Here is a 22,710-nt window from a genome sequence, read left to right as displayed (position 1 = left end):
GAACAGGGTTGGTTTCCCCACTCCTCCACATGAAGCCAGCTGGGTGGCCTTGGGCTAGTCACGGCTCTCATAGAGCTCTCTCTGCCCCACCTACTTCATAGGGTATCTGTTGTGGGGAAGGGAAGGTGATTGTAAGCCGATTTGATTCTTCCTTACGTGGTAGAGAAAGCCGGCATATAAAAACCAACTCTATTTCTTCTTCTAATGGAAATGGTTGCAAGTTTATTCAGAAAAGCTAGATAGTACGAGCTACCTATATGAGAGTTACAAGTTGAATTGTTGTAGGGGGTGATGACTGATTCTTTTATTCCAAATCCTACTTAAAACTTTTACCCTGTTAATACTACAATGTAATCAGAAGATATGTGTTTCCAGAAAATATCATGGTTCACCTTTTATCTTCCATATCCATCCTTCTTCATGATTTAGGGTGGGTTATAACTAGTCAACTCACTTTTTTGTGGTGTTCTCTGAGAGTTGTGGAAAACAAGTAGATGCCCAAATGAAGGAGGTTTTTTTAATGTACAGAAAACATTTTAGAGGCTCCTGTGGGTCTTAGGGAAAACTATTAAATAATGGCTTGTTACTTGAACATGCAAGGCCTGTAGAAAAAGCATGAGTTCGTTGCTTGAGCAGCACTGTTGACAGTCAGATTCACTTTAGCTTAATACAGGAGTCCCAGAAGTGAATACATATATTACACACTTTCATCATTGAATATTGGTTTAATGTCAAGAGACTTATTTGGCTATTAATAAAAGAAGCAAGTTTTATAACAGTTGGTTCAACTGCTTAAAGGTTGTATGCTTTAATGCATTTCTTACATGGCTACTTCTCAAAGATGTCAGAAGCCCAGCAACGGCTAGAAGCATCAAGCTGGGTTGGCTGGAGAGGTGGGAGTGGGGCATACATGTGCCCTCAGATACAGGTGTATGGTGGCTGAGGGGAGGAGCTTGCCTCTAGCTGATGCTGGTTAACTGAGCGTTCTGGTTACTCATGTGCTATTCAACAAAGTTTTTACTGTACCTACTTGCAAGCTGAGCATTTAGACAGTACTAAGTGATCATGCTACGTTTGTTCATATATTATTGCAAGACTGGCTAGTGGTTCTGCTCTTGCATCCTGTGGATGGGTGAATATTGTAGTTTGCTCTTTTTAAGTTTGCAGACAGTCTTGACTGTGTGATACACACAGTGGTGCACAAATGTAATGTGAACTGACAATCACAGTTACAGCTAGTAGCAACTCCTTCCATTAGCAAAATTCCAAGGTTGTATATTTGCACACTGGCTATAATAGCTGCGCAGTTAGGCAGCTAATTAGTCTGATACTGTAAAGTGTTCCTAATGGCAATATAGTTTGTGAAGGAAAACCACCACTGGTAGTTAATTTAAGCATATATTGAGAACAGGTTATTCGTGTGCCTAGTCCTTGCCAATATATATTCTCTAACAAATGGGACAATATATACGGTGGTGTAATTTATGGAGCTCCTGCATCCTAATCTGATCTGAGAATTGGATGATAACTTTTGCAATGAGGATATCAAGAGGCTGTTCATCTGTACCTATAATCGCTAAGAATAAAAATATTATATAGGCCTTGTAGAAGTTAGTTTATGTTACTGAGCCTGGATTATTTGGCTGTGTGCTTTGGCGCCCTCTCATTGACATCCAGGAAACTGTCAAATGTGAATCCATACAGGTTGTTTGCATGCATAAATACATACAGTTGAAAACCATATACTATAGGTCAAAAGATGGATTGATCACTCTCACAGTGGCGGTGGAGCTGTTCCTTTGTTCTTAAATATTTTTCTTTCCTCACAGGAATCTTTTCTTTCCTTCCATGTTTTGAAAAAGTAGTGTGTCTTAAAGAGCAGGGTTCTTTTGCATGCTTTATATCTGTATGTTGATGGTAGATGGTTCCTCTTTCCAGTATGTAATGAGTGGAGAAGTACATTGATTGTAAATAGAAGTGTATACATGCTACAGAGAAATGCAGCAACAATGTTCTTACAAAGAGATGCAGCCAGTTCACTTTTTTTGTGCTCTTAATTTGTAAAAAGCAGTATGACATTTGAGGCACCCCACAAGGATTTCCTGTTTGTAAGGAGTGAGCTTTTATAGCTTGGTTGGTCAGCACTTTCATGCCAAATTGGCAGGACTTGAGTGAAGTTTTTTTGCCCTTGCAGAATTAGTTCATAGGGTGGGCAGCAGAGACAATGGCAGTACTTACACAGCAGGCAAGATAATCAGATAGGAACATTATATTAGGATGCTGTGTAAATAGTGGGTATTGAAACAGGCAAGACAGGGAAGAATCAAGCAGGGTTTCAGTGTTTGGCACAGACAAGAATGGGAAAAATGGGGTCTAGGAATATAGTTAGGTATTTGTGTTGCACAGAATGAGGCTTCAGGCAGGATAGGAAATGTAGGAGCAGGGATTGGAAATGGCCAGTCATTCACAGAGCACTATAATCAGTCAGTAACCCCTTCTCTAAAGGGAGATGTGATAGCTGAAGAAGGAAAGCTCCAGATTTTTCACAGGATTTGAGACTCCCCTTTACTTCCTGATGTAGGCTGGTTGGTTTAAGCCACATTGTTTGATGGGTGGACAAGCTTCTTGGAGTGGTTGTAGCAGTAATCTTCAATCTAGTATTGTTGAGGTGTTAACAACATTTCTGGTAGTTAGAACACAGTTTCTATAAGTTAAATAGTCCCTTAACTAAAAAATGACAAGAAAAAAAGGAAAGGTATGCAGTATATCGCAAGTGGAAACTAAATTCACTTCTGCAGCCTGCTTGCAATAAGTAAGATTTATAAAGGCTACTGTTTCTGAGCTCTAAGAAGGTGCATGCAGGAACTGCAACTCTATACAATCTGTATTATTGGTTAGGAGTGATCTGCGTGCTTAAGAAAATTATACCATCCAAGCCTCCTGTCTGTAACATTTCAGAAATCTCCCCTAAAGAACGACATTTGATAAAGATAATTGACAAAATGAACTTTGACTCATGAAAGCTCATGCCCTGGAAAATTAAAATGTAACCCAGCTACTCACCTGATCTTTTCTTCTGCTCCCATATGCAGAGTGATTCCCTTGGATATTAATTGTTTGAATGTATCCAATGTTCAGCTGTTATATTTCAACTAGTCAGTTCTAAAACATGCAAGAGCCGCAGTGGACAGAGTGGATGCCATTGTTAGACTCAGGTGGCGGAGGAATTAGTAAAATAGTTTTTGAAGATCTCTAATTCCCTGAGTTACTGAATACACTGTATACCTAGAGTACCAAGTTCATTTGTATATTTTTACTAGCACTGAAGCTAGAAAATACCACTAATTGTGGCTGTTTTGGCTTCCCAGCAGGTTATTCGTCTTTGTTTTGTTTTTTAATTTTTTAAAAATGTCGCTTTACTATGTGTAAAAGGAATGACTAGTTAATTCATTCACTTACAAGACAACCAACCCCTTACATAGATTGTGCTATGCCTATAAAAAAATATAGTTCTGCCTTTCCAGCATATTAGGCCTTTATAGCAGCTATTTTACCGGACAGTATAGAGTGCATTGTTCTAAGAAGAGCGAAGAGTTGTCTGTAACACTGAAGAGATGAACTGGGGTCATCTGGCGTACAGGCTGTTGTAGCATTTCCTTGATAAACCATTTTATTTTCCATTGAAACAGCAAGTACTGTTAAAGGACGAAACCAACTTAGTATCTTTTGGGGATGGTTTTAGATTGTATTATCTAGATGTGTAATGTAGCACACTTCAGAGCACACTTTGCTCCATGAATAACTTAAATAGCTTACTTTGATAGAATAAGCATAAAACCCCCCAAAAAGCTTGAGTCCCACAGTGAGCTTTCGAACTGTTGTGAAACAGTTGCATTTAGAAATTGTGCCTGCTTAATTGATCATGCAGATAAAAGAAACTGATTGATTACATATAATTCCAGCAGATTTGCTATTTGTTACTACTGAGATATATTGGATCTCTGGTGCTATTCTATTGGAAATCCCAACTGCAGTGTACGTGTTCTATGTGAAATGTCTCTGTGTGCATTGTACCTCTGTAGGTGTAAATGTCTTTACATGTTAATTTTCTTATGTTGTTGTTGTTCCCCCCCTCCGCCAGCTACTCCATATACCTGTCATTTTATTTTCTTGCTTTTTATTTTTCTTTAACTGTCAGTAGAATTATTGTCTTCCTGTCTCCATATTCAGGTAGTGTCAGTGGCTGAGTATCACCGCAGGATCGATGCTCTAAATAGTGAAGAACTACGTACACTCTGCAGACGTCTCAAGGTGCCCTCTTCAGTAGTTAACCTCCTTCCTCTGGAGGCTAGAATGTCTTTCTCTGTAGTGTCCTTGATGGGGACAAGTTCCGTATGTGGTGGGTTTGTCTTGGCTTCAACACTGCAAGGACCCAGCAGGAAATTCCTTCTTTATGGATATCTCTATCTGTGCAGTGGTATGGCTGAGTGCTATGACATCTGTGTCAAATGGGTCATTTCTAGAGCTGAGCCAAATTTCTGTGTGTATCCATTTTTTAGCCTAAATTAACTCTTTAGAGACTTGCAAGCAAAATGCAATCAAACCAAGTATTTCTGTGTTCAGATAGAACAGTACAAAGTGCTTCTTCCCTTAGAAAGAAGAATAAAAAGAAGAGTAGGTTTTTATACCTGGCTTTTCTCTACCTTAAGGAGTCTCAGAGCGGCTTACAATTGCCTTCCCTTTCTCTCTCCACAACAGGCACCTTGTGAGGTAGGTGGAGCTGAGAGAGTTCAAACAGAAATGAGACTGGGCCATAGTCACCCAGCAGGCTTCATGTGGAGGAGTGGGGAAATCAACCCGGTTCACCAGATTAGATTCTGCTGCTCTTAACCACTACACAATGCTGGCCCTTAGATGTTTCTTTAAGTGTGTGCAAGAGGACACTGTTCAGGGATGCTCCTGACTCTTGGGACCGAATGACAATTAACTTTCTGACCTAACTTTGGTCTAGCTTTCCTGTGCCATCCCAGATGAGTTAAAGCTCATGTAAAGCCTCTTTATACATTGTCTCTAAATCCTCCCTTAGCCCACGCCACTGTAGGCAGACCTTGGGACAAGCTGAATGTTATCTCATTTTGGTTGGAGAGATTATTGAACATGGGCAAACTAGTTTAGGGATTGGTTTCTGTATTCCCAGTCCTGAAGAACTTTTCTGATCTGTGTCTTTTGGGCTTGCTCAAGGACTGCACAGTTCCCTGGAGCCTTTTAAGTTTTTTTTAAAAAACCCTCCCTTTTTGTACTTTTGCAGAGTTCTTTCTACTTGAATGCAGACCCACCCCCCAAAAGATGCAGTTTTGAGGGAGCACTTCAAAAGTGTACTGAAAAACAAATGTTTTTCTATAATAACACAGTCAAACGAAAGTTAAAGATTTTTTTGGCTGAGCTCTAGTAATTTCAAACTCAGGAATTTTCTGTCATCTTCTGAATTTTTGTTCTCATTACTGTGGGTTTTTCAGAGCAATGAGGACTTTGTATTTCACAGCTTGTGGTGGTAGCTTGAGTTGGCTAAAAGCTTCAAGTCCCCAAATGCAGATTTTTTTTAAAAAAAAAACTTTATAGCCAAACGTTACTTGTTAAAAGGTCCTCCTACCCTTGCATCTTAATGCCCATGTGTGGGAGGCAATCCCCCCCCCCCGGTATGGGCATAGGCAGGCTGGCGCAGGGGTTGTTTGGGGTCCAAGGGAGAATAAGCAGGACCAGTGGCACACTTTTCTACCCCTTTGTTTTAAGATTGTTGCTGAAAGCATATATTTTAAAGCTGCATAGGCATTTACTAAAACCTGAACAAATGAAATGAGTGTTTACGAGATAATGGATAGTATGATCGGAGCTCAGTTAACTATTTGGATTTATTCTAATGCTGTTCGCTTCAGTATGACAAAGTCAGAATAAATCCAAAATATTTTGACTTAACCAAGGTAAGAATTGGACTGAAAAGGGTTTTGTTTGGTTTTTTTCAATCTTGGCGACTCTCAGTAATATTTACAGTTGGCTGTGAAAGAAAATTCTTCTGTTGCTTTGCTAATTCTTTTAAGTATACAATAGCAATCCAGCATAATATAAAGTTCAATAGAGAATATAAATATCCCGTGAATCAGGGAAGTCAATATATATTGTCCATAACAGACTTTTTTTCTCTGTGCTTATAGACGGCTGGAAGGCAGATATCAAAGGCAAGAGCCACAATAGGAAGATGTCAGGACGTGTCGTCTAGATCAAAATCACGTTTCGCATATGGCTTCATCAGCTATATGTATCTGTGTATCATAAAACAAATATACAATGCTAATACAATAATATTATATCAATAAATATGGTCGATTTAAAAATACATACTTTATTATCATTATTTGTTAAAAATAATTTAAGAATGATTTAAGAAAGAAATATTCAGCCATCATATAAAAATTAAAAATTATTTTACCAAAATGTGTTCACAAAACAATTACAGTCTCAAGCGGGACCAAAAGGATTTCTGCGTAGGTCTCCATGTGGACAAGATGTATAATGAAACAAGCCAGTGAAAGATCAAATAGATAGAACTGCAAAGTAATAAGCTACAGCTGGTAGGTCTGTAGAAAGCAGAACCTCATTCTCTTAAAGGAGAAAAGTCCTATAAAAAACAAGAATAATCCAATTCATTATTTAAGCCATTAGGGGATAATGATCCCATGAGAAAAATAAGTTTAGTCTCCATCTGGTGTAATATTTTCTGGATGTTTTGAGAATCATAAGGTCGACCATGATACTGCCAAAGGACACAGAACGCCAAGTCGCTATCCCCATGTCCCTTTTCTATAAAATGTGGGGTAAGCGGCGCTTCCAATTTTTTTGTGCGAAGTCTAGAACGATGTTCAGCGATTCTGGTTCTTATGGGTCTAATTGTGCTTCCTGTGTATGCAAATCCACATTTACATAAAATATAATATATGACCTGCTTGGAGGAACAGTTCAAAAAATGCCTAAGAGTAAATTTAAATCCGGTGACAGGGGAAATGATTTCTTTTACTGTAAGGCACAGAAGAAACATATACCGGCTTGCACCAACTTTATCCCGGAGCAAAAAGCGATATTAGACCAAATACATAAGGATAATTCCATTGTTATTAAGGAAGCTGACAAGGGCGGAGCTATTGTTATTTTGAATTATGAAGACTATGATAAAATTTGAGACAGCTTTCAGACCTTAAATTCTATTCCCCTATACAGTCGAACCCAAGTAAAGCCATTGACTTAATTATTAGAACTTCAGTGTATGAAGCATCTTCGGCCGGCCATATCACTCAGCAAACAGCCGACTTTCTTATAAATACCGTATATACTCGGGTATAAGCCGACCCGAGTATAAGCCGACCCCCCAAATTAGAGGCCAGAAAAGGGAATTTCTTATTGACCCGCATATAAGCCGAGGGGCAATAAGAAATTTCCTTTACCCACAATGCTGCGCTCTAAAATGGCGGCCGCCATTTTAGAGCGCAGGGCCCCTGCCCCAGGTCGCCCTCCCGCCGCCTCCCAGGCCCTCCCGCCCCACCCCACCCCACCCCCAGTGCCATCCAAGGGGGGGAGGGGGAAGAGCCCCTGAACCCCCTACTTACCGGGAGAGGCGGCGAAGCGGCGGCGCGTCCTTCCTGGGCTGGCAGGAGGCCCCTCCAGCCGGCAGCGAAAGGCGCCCAGGCGCGTGGGCGGTAGCGGCGCGACGGGCAGGGGCCTCCCAGGGCCCCTCCCGGCGGGGAAAATTCGGTGGGGGCCGGGGGGGCCAGGGCAGTCTCTCTGCAACTGCAGAGAGGCTGCCCAGGGCCCCTCCCGGCGGGAGAAAATGGCGGCGGGGGCCTGGGGGGGCCAGGGCAGCTTCTCTGCAACTGCAGAGAGGCTGCCCAAGACCCCTCCCGGCAGGAGAAAATGGCGGGGGGGGCGGGGGGGGCCAGGGCAGCTTCTCTGCAACTGCAGAGAGGCTGCCCAAGACCCCTCCCGGCGGGAGAAAATGGCGGCGGGGGCCGGGGGGGGCCAGGGCAGCTTCTCTGCGGCTGCAGAGAGGCTGCCCAAGACCCCTCCCAGCAGGAGAAAATGGCGGGGGGGGGCGGGGGGGGCCAGGGCAGCTTCTCTGCAACTGCAGAGAGGCTGCCCAAGACCCCTCCCGGCGGGAGAAAATGGCGGCGGGGGCCGGGGGGGGCCAGGGCAGCTTCTCTGCAACTGCAGAGAGGCTGCCCAAGACCCCTCCCGGCGGGAGAAAATGGCGGTGGCTCGGCAGCGGTGGTAAGTTCCCTCCTCCCTCCTTCCCCCCTCCCTCCTCCCTCCTTCTCCCTTCTACCGTATTGACCCGTGTATAAGCCGAGGCCGGCTTTTTCAGCCCTTTTTTTGGGCTGAAAAACTCGGCTTATACACGAGTATATACGGTAAGTATCCTAGGACGCCTATTTTTTATACCCTGCCAAAGGTACATAAACCTACTCGTCCTCCGATCGAACACCCTATTATTTCTGGTTCCGGTTCTCTCCTTGAACCTCTCGCACAGTATTTGGATTTTTATTTGAAACCCTTTGCCTCCAACACTCCTTCCTTCATTCTTGATTCCAGGGATTTTATATCCCAAGTGGAAGGTACTCGTTTTCCAGCTGATAGCGTTCTTGCCACCTTGGACGTGGTATCTTTATATACTAATATCCCATTAATTGAGGCACGTAATATTATTTAAGATCTACTGGATACAAGGAACGACTTCTCTCCCCCCACTGATTTTTTGTTACAGCTTTTGGATATTTTGTTCGAGTACAATTTTTTTAGGTATAAGAACCAATTTTATTTACAGGTAAATGGTGTATCCATGGGCGCAGCATCCGCCCCTTCTATTGCCAATATTTTCATGATTCATTTTGAGCACAGTTTTTTATTTCATAACAACCCTTTTTCCAGGACATTTTGATTTACAGACGGTTTGTGGATGATTTGTTTTTTAATTTCCGATCATTAACTGCTTATACCCAGTTTTTACAGTGGGTTAATACTCTTCACTCTCATTTATCATTTACTGGTACTGTTCATGATACCTCAATTCCATTTTTGGACGTTGAAGTCTTTATAGCCCAGGATTCAACCCTTTCAGTCAAGCCATCTTCCAAGCATGCCGGGTTGGATTTTTCCTCCTTTCATCCCCCTCATCTTATTAAGAATCTCCCCTACAGTCATTTTTTTACGTTTAAAACGAAATTCTACCTTTCATACTGATTACAAACAATCTGCCGGTCAGCTCCAAAATGCCTTGTCAGCTAAGGGTTATCCAGACCAGCTCTTACAATTAGCCAAGTCGAGAGCCGATTCTCTGGACAGAAAAGCTCTTTTAACATCCAAGCATTCCTCAGCTTCCCGGTCTGCAGTTATTTGGTCTTTGCAATTCAGCTCAAAATCACACATGATTAATAAAATAATAAAAAACATTGGCATCTTTTACAAAGTTTACCAGGTTGTCAAGTCCCTCCATTATGTGGACTTCGACGTCCCCGGGCCATCCGGGATCATTTGATCCACACTGACACTTCAATACAGTTGCCTTCTCCCACATCTTACCTTTTGCCACCAGTTCTGGGACATCATCCCTGCGGCTCTTGCACAGTTTGTAATATGTGCCTTACAGTAAAAGAAATCATTTCCCCTGTCACCGGATTTAAATTTACTCTTAGGCATTTTTTCAACTGTTCCTCCAAGCAGGTCGTATATTATATTTTATGTAAATGTGGATTTGCATACACAGGAAGCACAATTAGACCCATAAGAACCAGAATCGCTGAACATCATTGTAGACTTCGCGCAAAAAATTTGGAAGCGCTGCTTACCCCGCATTTTATAGAAAAGGGACATGGGGATAGTGACTTGGCGTTCTGTGTCCTTTGGCAGTATCATGGTCGTCCTTATGATTCTCAAAACATCCAGAAAATATTACACCAGATGGAGACTAAACTTATTTTTCTCATGGGATCATTATCCCCTAATGGCTTAAATAATGAATTGGATTATTCGTGTTTTTTATAGGACTTTTCTCCTTTAAGAGAATGAGGTTCTCCTTTCTACAGACCTACCAGCTGTAGCTTATTACTTTGCAGTTCTATCTATTTGATCTTTCACTGGCTTGTTTCATTATACATCTTGTCCACATGGAGACCCATGCAGAAATCCTTTTGGTCCCGCTTGAGACTGTAATTGTTTTGTGAACACATTTTGGTAAGATAATTTTTCATTTTTATATGATGGCTGAACATTTCTTTCTTAAATCATTCTTAAATTATTTTTAACAAATAATGATAATAAAGTATGTATTTTTAAATCGATCATATTTATTGATATTATTGTATTAGCATTGTATATTTGTTTTATGATACACAGATACATATAGCTGATGAAGCCATATGCGAAACGTGATTTTGATCTAGACGACACGTCCTGACATCTTCCTATTGTGACTCTTGCCTTTGATATCTGCCTTCCAGCCGTCTATAAGCACAGAGAAAAAAAGTCTGTTATGGACAATATATATTGACTTCCCTGATTCACGGGATATTTATATTCTCTATTGAACTTTATATTATGCTGGATTGCTATTGTAATTTTGTATGTGTATCTTATTGTATTTCATTTTGTATATATATGCTCACTTTTTTGCACAAACTTTCACTTTCATAAATTATTACCTTATTTCTAGTATCTTGTGAGTGCTGTTTGGATCTTTGCCATTATCCGTATAGCACTGAGCCTTTATTTTTTTCCAAATTCTTTTAAGTATGGCTTGTTTTTCCAGTTTTGCTTTTTTGACCCATTAAGCTCCCAAAATATTATGGGCAATGCTAAGGGTGTTCATAACATGAGAGGCACTTTTTACTTTAGACTAATGTCTTTGGGAGGATCAACTTTCCAAAATGATAACGCATAGCAGATCCTTTCTTTAATAATGTGCATAATCAGAATAATCGGAGGGCGAAAATGAATTAGAAATCAGGCAGGTGTCAGTTCATTAGGCGAGTCTTTGCCTGTCAGAGTGCATAGATATTTGTTCACTTTGCTGGCCAGGGTTCTTTTTCCGTTCCATTAAGCTCCCAAAATATTATGGGCAATGCTAAGGGTGTTCATAACATGAGAGGCACTTTCTACTTTAGAATAATGTCTTTGGGAGGGTCAACTTTGCAAAATGATAATGCATAGCAGATCCTTTCTTTAATAATGTGCATAATCAGAATAATCGGAGGGCGGAAATGAATTGGAAATCAGGCAGGTGTCAGTTCACTAGGCGAGTCTTTGCCTATCAGAGTGCATAGATATTTGGTTCTTGTAGGTTATCCGGGCTGTGTAACCGTGGTCTTGGAATTTTCTTTCCTAGGAAAGAAAATTCCAAGACCACGGTTACACAGCCCGGATAACCTACAAGAACCAATGAACTCTGACCGTGAAAGCCTTCGACAATATTTTGCATAGATATTTGTTCATTTTGCTGGCCAGGGTTCTTTTTCCATTCCCCTGCCTTCCACCATGAAGTCAGTGGGAGGGGGGCATGGGCCAGTTTCTCTCTATTTATTTTACTTTTCTGGGTAGTTGCTAGGATAAAATGAAGGATGGGATAATCATGAGTAAAACCGTCAGCCACTTGGAAGACCAAAGAGAGAGAAAGAGCCTTTACCTGAGTTAATAATATTGCCAGCAAAGTGGTTATGCTGGGAGGGAAGGAGCTGTGGGAACAGAGTGCAGGATGCTGCGCCCCTGAACCACAGGTGAATAGTTTGCATTAAAATTAGTGTAAATATTGGTGATTAAATTTTGAGACTAATGCAGATTGGCTTAATTAAAATACAACATTGTTTTGAATTTAATTGCTGTATCTTATAATTAAGAGCCCCGTGGCACAGGGTAGTAAGCTGCAGTACTGTAGTCCAAGCTCTGTTCATGACCTGAATTTGATCCCAACGGAAGTTGTTTTCAGGTAGCCGACTCAAGGTTGACTCAGCCTTCCAACCTTCCAAGGTTGGTAAAATGAGTACCCAGCTTGCTGGGGGTAAAGGGAAGATGACTGGGGAAGGCACTGGCAAACCACCCCGTAAATAGTCTGCCTAGTAAACGTCGGGATGTGACGTCACCCCATGGGTCAGGAATGACCCGGCGCTTGCACAGGGGACCTTTACCTTTTTATCTTATAATTGAAATCTTTGTTTGGGTTTCTTAGTTTGTTTTTGTCTTGAGTTTTTAGTATGTAGGACCAAATTACAAAAGACACTGGGGATTTCGTCAGTGAACTCCCATGCATTTTCCCCCTTTTAAAAAGACAGCATGCAAGGCCCTGTTTGGATCGGGAACACAGCATAAAGCTTTTAAGTTTTTTTTCCTGACCTGAAATTGCCCCATGTAACCGATTTTTGCCACTTTAGAGTAAACATACAGATACGTGTTTACCCCAACAGGCAAGTAGTAGCTGTGTATGGCCATTTCAGGTAGGAAAAATGGTGGAGGAGGGAGGCTTGAACTGTTCCCTCTCTAGTGCTCTGGACCTGACCTGAATTGGGGTCCTGTGTGCCTGTTTTTTTTTTTTTTTTTAAGGAAAACATTGTTTGAGGGATCGTGCACAGAACTCTTGAGTGTTGCATCGGATTTCATTCTTAGCGGAGGCAATGTAGTACCAACATGCTTCCAACTGCGTGGCTGTGTTTATCTGAAGATAAAAGAAGTAGACATTGAACATGGTCATAACGAAAATTGTGACTTTAGTCCTGGACGCACAAGAGTGGTGTGTTCCTTCTTAATAATTAACAGTGCACTCCTGAAGGGGGGGGCGAATGGTCATAGGAGGCGACATGACTCCTACGTTGGTGTCCATGCCACTTGCACTATGCAAACTGGCACGGATGCTGGCATAGTGCCACTTACGCTCATCCCCCTGGACTGTGGTGACAGCGTGGCCCTCAGATGCCGGTGGGGCCTCCTGGCAGTGTCCTCCCAGTCCAAGTCCCCATGCCAGAGTCCCAGGAGGCGTTCCAGGGGATGAAGCAGCCGTTAGGTAGCTTCCCAACTCCTTTCAGCCCAGGAACACCCCTAAGCAATGACATTGCCTTGCCACCTTTTTGTTGGCACAGCATCACTTTATGCTATGGGGCCTTTTTTCCCTTTCCCTAAATTTTGTTAAAATAAAGCCCCTTTTTTACCCCTGCAGCAGCAGTGAAACCTCTTTGGAGGCGTGGTGGGGCCACGGCCATGCTGTCCCCAACCGCTGTGGCTTTGAGGAATGTGCTGAAAGATAGAAACAAAATAAAGATGCACCTCACTGCTTCTGATTATTGAAATGCTTTGGGACTATTTTGAGAATATAGGCCAGTGATAGACTGGCATCAGATACAACTCCTGCTGCATCAGCATGTAGCTTCTATTAACTTTGCGGGTTGAGCAAACATTCAAAGACTCGTTGTTTGCAAAAACACAAGAAGAATTAAGAAATAGGAAGGAAAAAGGGGCGGAGAGAACTGTAAAAAGAGGAGAGCAAGGAATGGCATGACTATTAAATATGACCCATTTCAGTCCTATGTGAAGTGATTAGTACCAAGTACACTGGTAATTATTATGCTATCACAGAGCTTATTATATTAATTTTAAAATTTGCATTTCAGACCACCATTTTACTTAAACGCAGTAAAGCGTTAACAAATCTTTTAAAACTTCTAATATTGCAAATATAATTTTTTTCTAGTTATCAGACAAACTGATGCAGTTGCTCAGAATGGCTTGCAAATTGGTACGATGGTTTCCGTGTGGGGAGGGAAGAGATGCTTTATGTTAGGCTTCATATTGAAAGAAAACTTTGTGTCGTGCTGCAAAGCGAAGAGGGTGGTTGCAAGGAACTTAGGCACCTTCTGAAAGCCAAATAATACATTCAGTGGCAGGATCATGCCTGACAAGATGGACAACCACAGAAGACACATGAAGAAACAGGACAGATGGGCAATGCCAAGAGGATAGAAACTAGACAGAAGTAGACTACTGAACCCCTGTTCTCTGGACTCTGTTAGGGTGGTGGCCTGAGGGAGGATGGAGGAAAGTGGCAACTGGAGATTCAGGACTGTCTTCCTACCTGCTGCTTCTCTGCTTAAACTCTGTCTCTCTTCTCCCTACCCTCCCACCCACTTAGCAGCTACATACCCATTTAAAAGTCTGTCACTTCAATGTCTAGTTCTGTCCTGAGGAAGGACACCAGTGATCAATCTACAAACTGTCTAATCAGTAGTCTGCTCTTGGGGAAAAAATGAAAAGCGGAGCTGTTTTTCTGTGCCGATAAAATGGTTTCTTAAGCTTTTTAAATTTAAGCACACAGAAAGAGAATGCAAATGAATGGATGAGTACAGGCGTGTAAGCAGTAAAGCCTGCTGTAGAAGCCCTTGCCACATTTTGTTGTGTATATAACAGTGTTCAGGAATCAGGCTTAAGAGAAACCAGTCCTGCCTGTTTTTAGTAGCTGTAGCTTGCCAGTGCATTTTTAATATCACAAGAACATCTCCCATGAGCAGTTCTTCATCTTTTCAAACATTTAATTATTTTTAATAAGATTAAAAATGTTTGGTTGAATACGTGTTAATACTATTTTTTTTAAAGAAATGCAGATAGCTGACCTAACATTCAGGTGTAGGGAAAAGAGACATGTGCTTGACAGCATTCCAGTTGCTGATTAGTACAACTGTAATCTGCAATGTAAAGAGGGACAAGGGACGAACTTGCTCCATGGGAGAAAAATACACTGTGACTCCTGTTTTCAAGTAAGCCAATGTGACATAGTGGTTAGAGTGTCAGACTAGGACCTGGAAAACTGAGGTTCAAATTCCCACTCACCCGTGAAGTTCACTGGGTGAATTTCTTCTAGCCCTTCCAGTCTCCCTCAGCCTAACCCTTTTCACACAATTGAGAACAAAATGAGGATTGGGTTGAGAACCATGCATGCTGCCCAGAGCTCAGCGTTTGTACCTTTTACGCTAAAATGGATGCTAAGCATCAGTTATGCCAATATTTATTTTAAAAAATGTATTTCTAGATCCTATCATATGGCTCCAAAATAGGGAACATGGCTGTGGCAGATGCACATGCTCACAGTTTGGGGACTGTCCAAATTACCGAAGGGGGTATGATTTTTAAAGTGGATGATGGACTGGATTTACTGAACCTTCCTCTTGCTGGTGGCTTGTTTCTTTGCAGTCTGTTCACAAAGAGATTTTCCCCCCTGCTGGGCTTGAGTGGACCCCCCCCCCCCGACTTTTTGTCCATGGGGCAGATCAGAGTTTAAACATGAGCCTCTGCTAAAATTATCTGTGTTCGGGCACAGTGTCATGTGTGTTAGAAAGACTGCATGTTGGCCATATGAGCCAAAACCTTCATCTCAGTATTACGAGAGTGCTTTGATGAGATGAGTAAAAGAGCAAGAGGTTTACTTGTATTTGTCTTCCAGTCACTATATATTAGGACCCCAGTGATGTTGCAAATGGTGGGAGGACGGTCCACAAAACATAACAGATCTCCGAGCAGTAGGAAGTGGTCTGCTTATCCTTAAAAGATTTGGCATTCCACAGTACATAGTGATGCCAAGTGGGGATAAGCATGTGCAGCTTTAATGGGCGTTTGAAGTTTTGGAGGTTGGTTGCACGTCATTTTGAATGCTGATTTAATTTTCTTCCCTCTCTGCAGATAACAACAAGGGAAGACATAAATTCAAAGCAGGGAACAACCATCAAGACCGAACTGGAGCCAGAGGTGTTTCGGCCAAATCTTAGCGACCCCAGTGAATTGCTACAACTGGAACAGATTGAAAAGGTATGAAATAAGAAAGCTATGGCATTCATTACAGTGCTCTAGCAAAACGCTTTGCAGCTGCATTAAGTACTACTGCAGAAAGCGAAACTATACCAGTAGTCTTCTCCTTTTCCTGAAAATGCTGGTAAAAACTAGAGATTAAAAAGCAATTATGTATAAAATTGTAGTGAATATGAAATGGTTGACTTCTGTTTCTAAATTGTAGCTGGTATACAGATCGTGAAAGTGTAGGGGTTATCCTGATTTACTGTTCCTATTTTTTCAATATAGCCAGACAAGGACAATAGCAATAGTCTGGGTAAAGAAAACAAAGATTGGTACCCTGCTGTCTTTCTGAAAACAATTCTGTTGCGTTAAGCTGAATCACTTGGTTCTAAAGATTGGGCAGAATCTATAAATTGGGAAGTTGAACCTTGATTTGTCTAGAATTCATGCCGATCTCAAATGCATCCATTTCAACCTACCCCTTCCTTTCCCCAAACTTAATATGAGAAGGCAGAGTGGCAACAGTGGGAGAGCCCAAAGCTCTATCCTGATAGAAGCCCTGAGGATTTAGGCCCTGGGTGCTTCTGAAAGCTTGCTCAGTAACCATCCAGGTATATTGCACACTGCATTTCCTGTCATTTGCAATATCTCTGGATGCCACTGCACATGCTTATGGCAGTGCAAAATGGAGCTTTTTCTGTGATGTCCACTGTCACTTCCCAATAAGGGAAGGGGTACTGTTGGTAGGGCTCGTGTTGGGCATCACAGTAGGTTTCTTACCCTGCTTATGGCCCACATTATTTTGCCTGGTGTCTGCAGGATGGTGAGCAAAAGCATATGGGAGCCATGAACTAATTCTAGGAATAACTTGGTAGGTGAGGTCCACCTTTACTGATTAGTTCTGTGAAAGAATACCGCTCCAGCACTAGAACTGTTTTGTTCACAGATTTGTCTAATCACAGATTTGCCTTTTTTGTTAGAGCTATTACAGATTTGTCCAATCTCCTTTTCAAAGCCATCTGTAAAACTATAGAATAGCCTCATTCCTAAACTGTCACTGCCTTCGATATGTATGTGTTTTAACTTTTTAACTTGTATCTCTGTTTTATTAGCTTACAAAGCATCTTCCACCTCGAACTATTGGGTATCCGTGGACCCTGGTCTACAGTACTGCAAAGCATGGCATGAGCTTGAAAACACTCTACAGAACCATGATGGGGCTGGACACCCCAGTACTATTGGTTATCAAAGACAGCGATGGGCAGGTATGAACACTGCAATGTAGATTGTCTTCCTGATTTGTCCTCACCCTCCGCTACAAAAAAAAATTGTTTTGTTTTAAGACAGCCAAACTGTGGCTACAGGTTATCTTGTCCACGACAAAAATTGCAACATGTCAGCCCGAGTCCAGTTGTTCAGGATTCTGAAGCTCCCCAAAGTTATGCAGAGAATTTTGGAGGGGGTTGCATGCCAGTGCGCATGAAGCAGAACTTCTGTCCACCTTGATCCTATATGTACACTTTGTTGTTTATCTCTGCTTACCTTATCTCTCCTAATAGTCCCTCGGGAATTGAGAGTGGGAAGTATACTGACAGCTTGCTGCAAAAGGTTAGATGAAAAAAGTGGAAGGAAATAAAGGGGCTGTCTGTGTTCTGTCTATATTCATTCTCTTTCTGATGGTTACTAATTCAAAGATGCTAGCAGGATCATCATCAGGCATTAGTGAGGTGGTGTCTTACTAGCCAGTGTTGCTAGAAACTCGTGCACTCTGAAAGACCTGTATTACTGAGATACACCCAGTTGCATTACCTTACTGGAAGAGCTAGCATCTGGAACTGTCTGCGTCCTCATTCCTGATATTTTACTGAGATGAGGTGTTGATTCATCGCTGTTACAGACTGTTTCGGTTAAATATTGTGCATTGATCTTAGTAAAGGTCCCCTTTGCAAGCAAGGTCATTCCTGACCCATGGGGTGACGTCACATCCCAATGTTTACTAGGCAGAATATTGTCGAAGGCTTTCACGGTCAGAGTTCATTGTTTCTTGTGGGTTATCCGGGCTGTGTAACCGTGGTCTTGGTATTTTCTTTCCTGATGTTTCGCCAGCAGCTGTGGCAGGCATCAGATGCCTGCCACAGCTGCTGGCGAAACGTCAGGAAAGAAAATACCAAGACCACGGTTACACAGCCCGGATAACCCACAAGAAACAATTTACTAGGCACACTTTGTTTGCGGGGTGGTTTGCCAGTGCCTTCCCCAGTCATCTTCCCTTTACCCCCAGCAAGCCGGGTACTCGTTTTACCAATCTTGGAAGGATGGAAGGCTGAGTCAACCTTGAGCCAGCTACCTGAAACCGACTTCCATCGGGATCAAACTCAGGTCGTGAGCAGAGCTTGGACTGCAGTACTGCAGCTTAACACTCTGCACCACGGGGCTCTTAGTACTGTACTACTTAGAAGTAAATTGAACTGAACTGGAATCCGTGGGACTTTCTTCTGGTTAAGCTGAACCTAAATGCAAGTTGGGGAATGACATGATTACTAAATTATTTGTCTTTTATCTAGATTTTCGGTGCACTAGCTTCTGAGCCCTTTAAAGTCAGTGATGGTTTTTATGGCACTGGAGAAACCTTCCTTTTTACTTTCGCTCCAGATTTTGAGGTAAAAACTTAGCACAAGCACTCGGAGAAAACTTAGACTTTTATATCCTGGGCTATATTTTTATCCCAAGTCAAATTCCAAATATATCTTGGGGTTAAAAAAAAAGTCCACAAAACATTTTTGTAGTGGCAGAAGTCATTGTGTTTCACAGTACCCAAACAACCAGAGCCTGAAAACACGTTCACATAATTCATGCCTCTGCTATTGTATAATGGACACCAGTTCTATTTCATTGTAAAGCTATACTTTTTACTTTTGGTTTGAAACAACAAAAAACATGTTTTTAAACCCAAGAAGTTAGATATTTTCCTTTAAAATTTATGAAAGTGTGTTGGCTTTTTAATATTAATAATTACTTACATTGTTTGTGTTTGCAGTACCTTTCTTGCCTCTCTGTGGCCATGTAAAAAACCCATGAATAGAAGCCCAAGTCAGTACCCTTTATTAGGATCAACCAAAATAGCACAAGGCAGTATGGTTGGACCTAAGAAAGAGTTCTATGTGGTTTCTGTTTCTGGATTTTGCTTCGGACCAGTCTGGCTACCTACAGCCTCCTTCTATTTTGTGTCAAGGTGAATGTTTTCCAGATTATCAGGATGGGCTGTATCTCTCCACTTAAAAATGCCTTCTTTTGTATTGCAATATGTTACAAATGTTGGGTTAAAAAGCACCACAGTGGCAAAGGCAAAGATTTCTGTGGCTGTTATATGTTCCAGGTTCTTTTTTGTTAACAGGGAAAAAATCTGCAAGTGGTAAATGGCCATTAGTTTATTAATACGCATTTGCCATTAATACGCTTTTGCCATTAGTTTATTAATACGCAGACAACTATTTCCTATAAATGAAAAAGTTATAGAGACACTTCTGTATGCCTTCTGCAAACAAACAAACAAAAAACCAAACTACAACACCCTCCCACTGGGGTTGGAAACTAACCCCAGACAAGCAACACAAGTTTGTAACAGGAGGCCCAATGTAAGAAGGCTTTTCAATAATTTGTGAATTATTATATTTTTAATTGGTCTTGAGTAGAAGTAGAGAGAGCTTTTTTTGTCAAGTCTTTGTTTTTGCTTCAGTTTTCTTGTATTTGATCAGGTTTTCAATTGGAGAAACTGTATATACTAGCAAGAGAGTGTAGTTTACCTGAATGGTCACAGCGCAGAACTTAATGACACAGTTGCTTTGTTTTAACAATAACTTCCTTGAATCTCTGTATCTACATTAGAAATTCAAGTGGACTGGAGACAATATGTTCTTCATTAAAGGAGACATGGATGCCCTAGCTTTTGGTGGTGGAGGGTGAGTAATTAATTTCTCTGTTGGTCACTAAGAACTGATTTAATCTTCATACAAAATCTTTATAGAGTTACCATGCTAATAACGATTTGCCCTCACAAATCAAATACTGAAATATAATTACTCAAGTCACTATGAATACGTATCTTTGAATATCATTAATATTCGTGCCTAAGACTCCTTCAGAATTTCTATTTTCTCTTGTTCCTGCATAACTCAAACAAGTGTTCTGTGCTTCGTGATACTTTCCATGGGGTGTTACCAACACTTCTGGAGTTTTTCTTCTCCAGCTAGGTCTGAGATGCTGCCCTCTTCTTTCATTTGTGCCTTATCAATGTATACAGAATTTTAAAAATTCAGCCATGCTTCAGTTATTCATATATCCTTTTCCATATTCTTATTTTCTCATTCTCCCCAAGAATACAATCACTCCTTCATGTATGAGCACAACATCCAAGAACAGGAAGGGATAGACAGAGGGGAGGGAACATTGAAAGAGAGGCAAAATGATTGTCTGTAACCTGCACATTATCCTGTCTGTTCAATCCCTTAAAAACCAGCTTTTTGATTTGTCCCCTTCTTCTTAAATTCCATTCTTTATTAGGGAGAATAAGTTTTGGAGCCTGCGGTGTCTCCGGGCTGTTTGGATGTTTTTTCTGTCCTGCTTCCAACCATCCTTTGACGCCAGGCCTTGAGCTCACAATCTGCTACCCTTGTTGTAGGCTGCAGTGAACAACTAGATTGAAGGTCCCAACTTGGATCAAACCACATTATGCTAACTCAAATGCCCTTAAGTTTTCTTAAGATGGGTCAGTGATTTTTGCTGATTTCCCCCATCCTGAAAGCTCAGGGGGCTAAGTGATCTGCTGTGGGAGGGAGGAATCAACAAAGTTTGCTGCTCCTTAAGAAAATATAATTATATTGTTTTCACTGTATGCAAAAAATAACACTGCTTCTATTCTGCCCACCAGCCACAGGTTTTTGAGGTAGCTTTCAGTTACAAGAACACAGTATAATAAAGTCTGAAAACATCTCATTAAAACAGTGTGCTACAGTAGCTATATATCTAATTCCCGAATGTGGCTCCCATCTACAGATACCTAAATCCACAGATCAGGGCCACAATTACCCCAAACAGATGTTTCTGCAGACTTGGAGGACCCCTTAAGTCTGCACAAAAATCTGACATTGTTTTTAAATAGGGGGGGGTGTTTGAATCCCCCCTTGCCAAATAAAATATACTTTTTGAAATGGTGGTGGCCACCACCACAGGGATCCACTCTGGGCCTGGCTGTCCTGGCGGAGGAAGCTCTGGGCAGCAGACACTGAAAGAGACTCTGGGCCAACCTGCTGCAACAGCGAGCTTAAGGTAGGTGGTGGGGGCCTGGAGCTGTGATGGGGGGGGGAGATGGGATTCCCCCCCCCCGCAAGTCTCTGACGTGGAAGCAGGCGGATTAGCAGTTATCCAGGACACACCACCAGAACTCCTTGCTTTATAGAAAACAGTGTTGTTTAATTTACAGTGCACAGATAAAAAAACAAACCGTCATGCACACTTCTCTCCACCAAACTTCCCAACACAAGAGTTACAGTTACATAGGCTTATATACATAACACCACTTGAAACCAATAAGGCCACCTGTAGACCTGGCCACAGTATTACATCATCCTACTGCTTCAAACCGGTTAGTTGCAGTTCACCCTAGAACCTGCAAGGCTATTGCTGCCTCTTGCATCATCCTAGATGCCTCTGATCTGACAGCTACCTGTCAGCTGTCTCTGTTAGATTATTATGGGCAACTTGTTACTCTGACAGTCTTGCAGGCCTCCCACTTGTTAGCTCTTAAGAGCCAGTTGCGACATCAAAACCAGAATGCAAAAAATTATCACAGGAACTAACCAAAGTCTGGAATAAACAGGAAGATCTTAGCCTGGCACCTGAAGCAAACAAACAAGTAAATGTCAGGTATCCAGCAGTAGGGAGGTCATTTGATAAACAATATGCCTCTGCAGAATTATGTCTTATCTCAGCATAATAGAACAGGGTAATATACATGAAACACTAGGAATATTCCACACTATTTAGTGCAAAGATCAGTAATAAAAGTAGAAGTATTCATGCTCATAGTATCTGCTTCCATCTTGATACTAATGATTCCCAAATCTGTTCCTGGATGTGAAACTGCTTTCAAATGCAGCTACAATTTGATTGTTCAAGCTGGGATGAAATTCAAATCAGTTTTTTGTCCAGTTGTAGTTCTATCTACTTTTTATTAACGAAATGTGGGGAACTAAATTTCTTATCTGTATTACAGGGGTGAATTTGCACTCTGGCTCGATGGAGATCTTTACCACGGAAGAAGTCATTCTTGTAAAACGTTTGGGAATTGCACTCTTTCTAAGAAAGAAGACTTCATTATACAAGACATTGAAATATGGGGCTTTGAATAAATAAAAACTGCTTCTACAAAAGGTTGTCCCAAACCTGTCATGGATCAGTGCAGCTCAAAAAGCTCTTAAAGCAATATAATACAGCATTTTTGTTTGTGATGCCTTTCAAAGTTCTCTGCATGGCCATCCAAATACTTTTTTTAGATAAGCAGAGTGTTGGGGTGGGGATGTCTACTGTGCTCTGGATTCTTTTTCATCAGCCTGTTTATATTTTGAAAGTTCATAGGTCATCTTTATACTTTATTTGAGGATGCAGCTCACAGTTGTCATGTGGGTTCTTATCCCTTTTGTTTTCCCCCCACTCTTATTCTGGTAGGGCGGATTCACCGAGGGTGCTGTTAAACCCCAATGGTGTATGTCCCTGTGGGCCTAATTAAGAGATGAATGAAGAGTTTGAAATCATCACCAGTAATCAGTCTTGACCATTGGTAGAAACAATTAC

At 41.5% G+C, this 22,710-nt stretch overlaps 1 protein-coding gene across 3 annotated transcripts in view; it reads left to right on the top strand.

The window, feature by feature from the left end:
• OXR1 (oxidation resistance 1) overlaps positions 1–22,456 on the top strand; it is a 230,509-nt gene extending 208,053 nt beyond the window's left edge. For 2 of the 3 annotated variants that reach the window (XM_056854200.1, XM_056854202.1), the window contains 6 exons: positions 4,231–4,311; positions 15,751–15,876; positions 16,974–17,126; positions 18,426–18,521; positions 19,747–19,820; positions 22,133–22,456. In XM_056854200.1, the coding sequence (XP_056710178.1) occupies positions 4,231–4,311; positions 15,751–15,876; positions 16,974–17,126; positions 18,426–18,521; positions 19,747–19,820; positions 22,133–22,268 (666 nt within the window). In that variant the 3' untranslated portion in view covers positions 22,269–22,456. The remainder of the gene's footprint in view (positions 1–4,230; positions 4,312–15,750; positions 15,877–16,973; positions 17,127–18,425; positions 18,522–19,746; positions 19,821–22,132) is intronic. The other variant, XM_056854201.1, reaches the window with a different exon arrangement.
• The last annotated feature ends 254 nt before the right edge of the window (positions 22,457–22,710 follow it).

This window comes from Euleptes europaea, chromosome 8 (assembly GCF_029931775.1).
Source record: "Euleptes europaea isolate rEulEur1 chromosome 8, rEulEur1.hap1, whole genome shotgun sequence".
NCBI classification, from domain to species: Eukaryota; Metazoa; Chordata; class Lepidosauria; order Squamata; family Sphaerodactylidae; genus Euleptes; species Euleptes europaea.
This window is presented reverse-complemented; position numbering and strand designations above follow the sequence as displayed.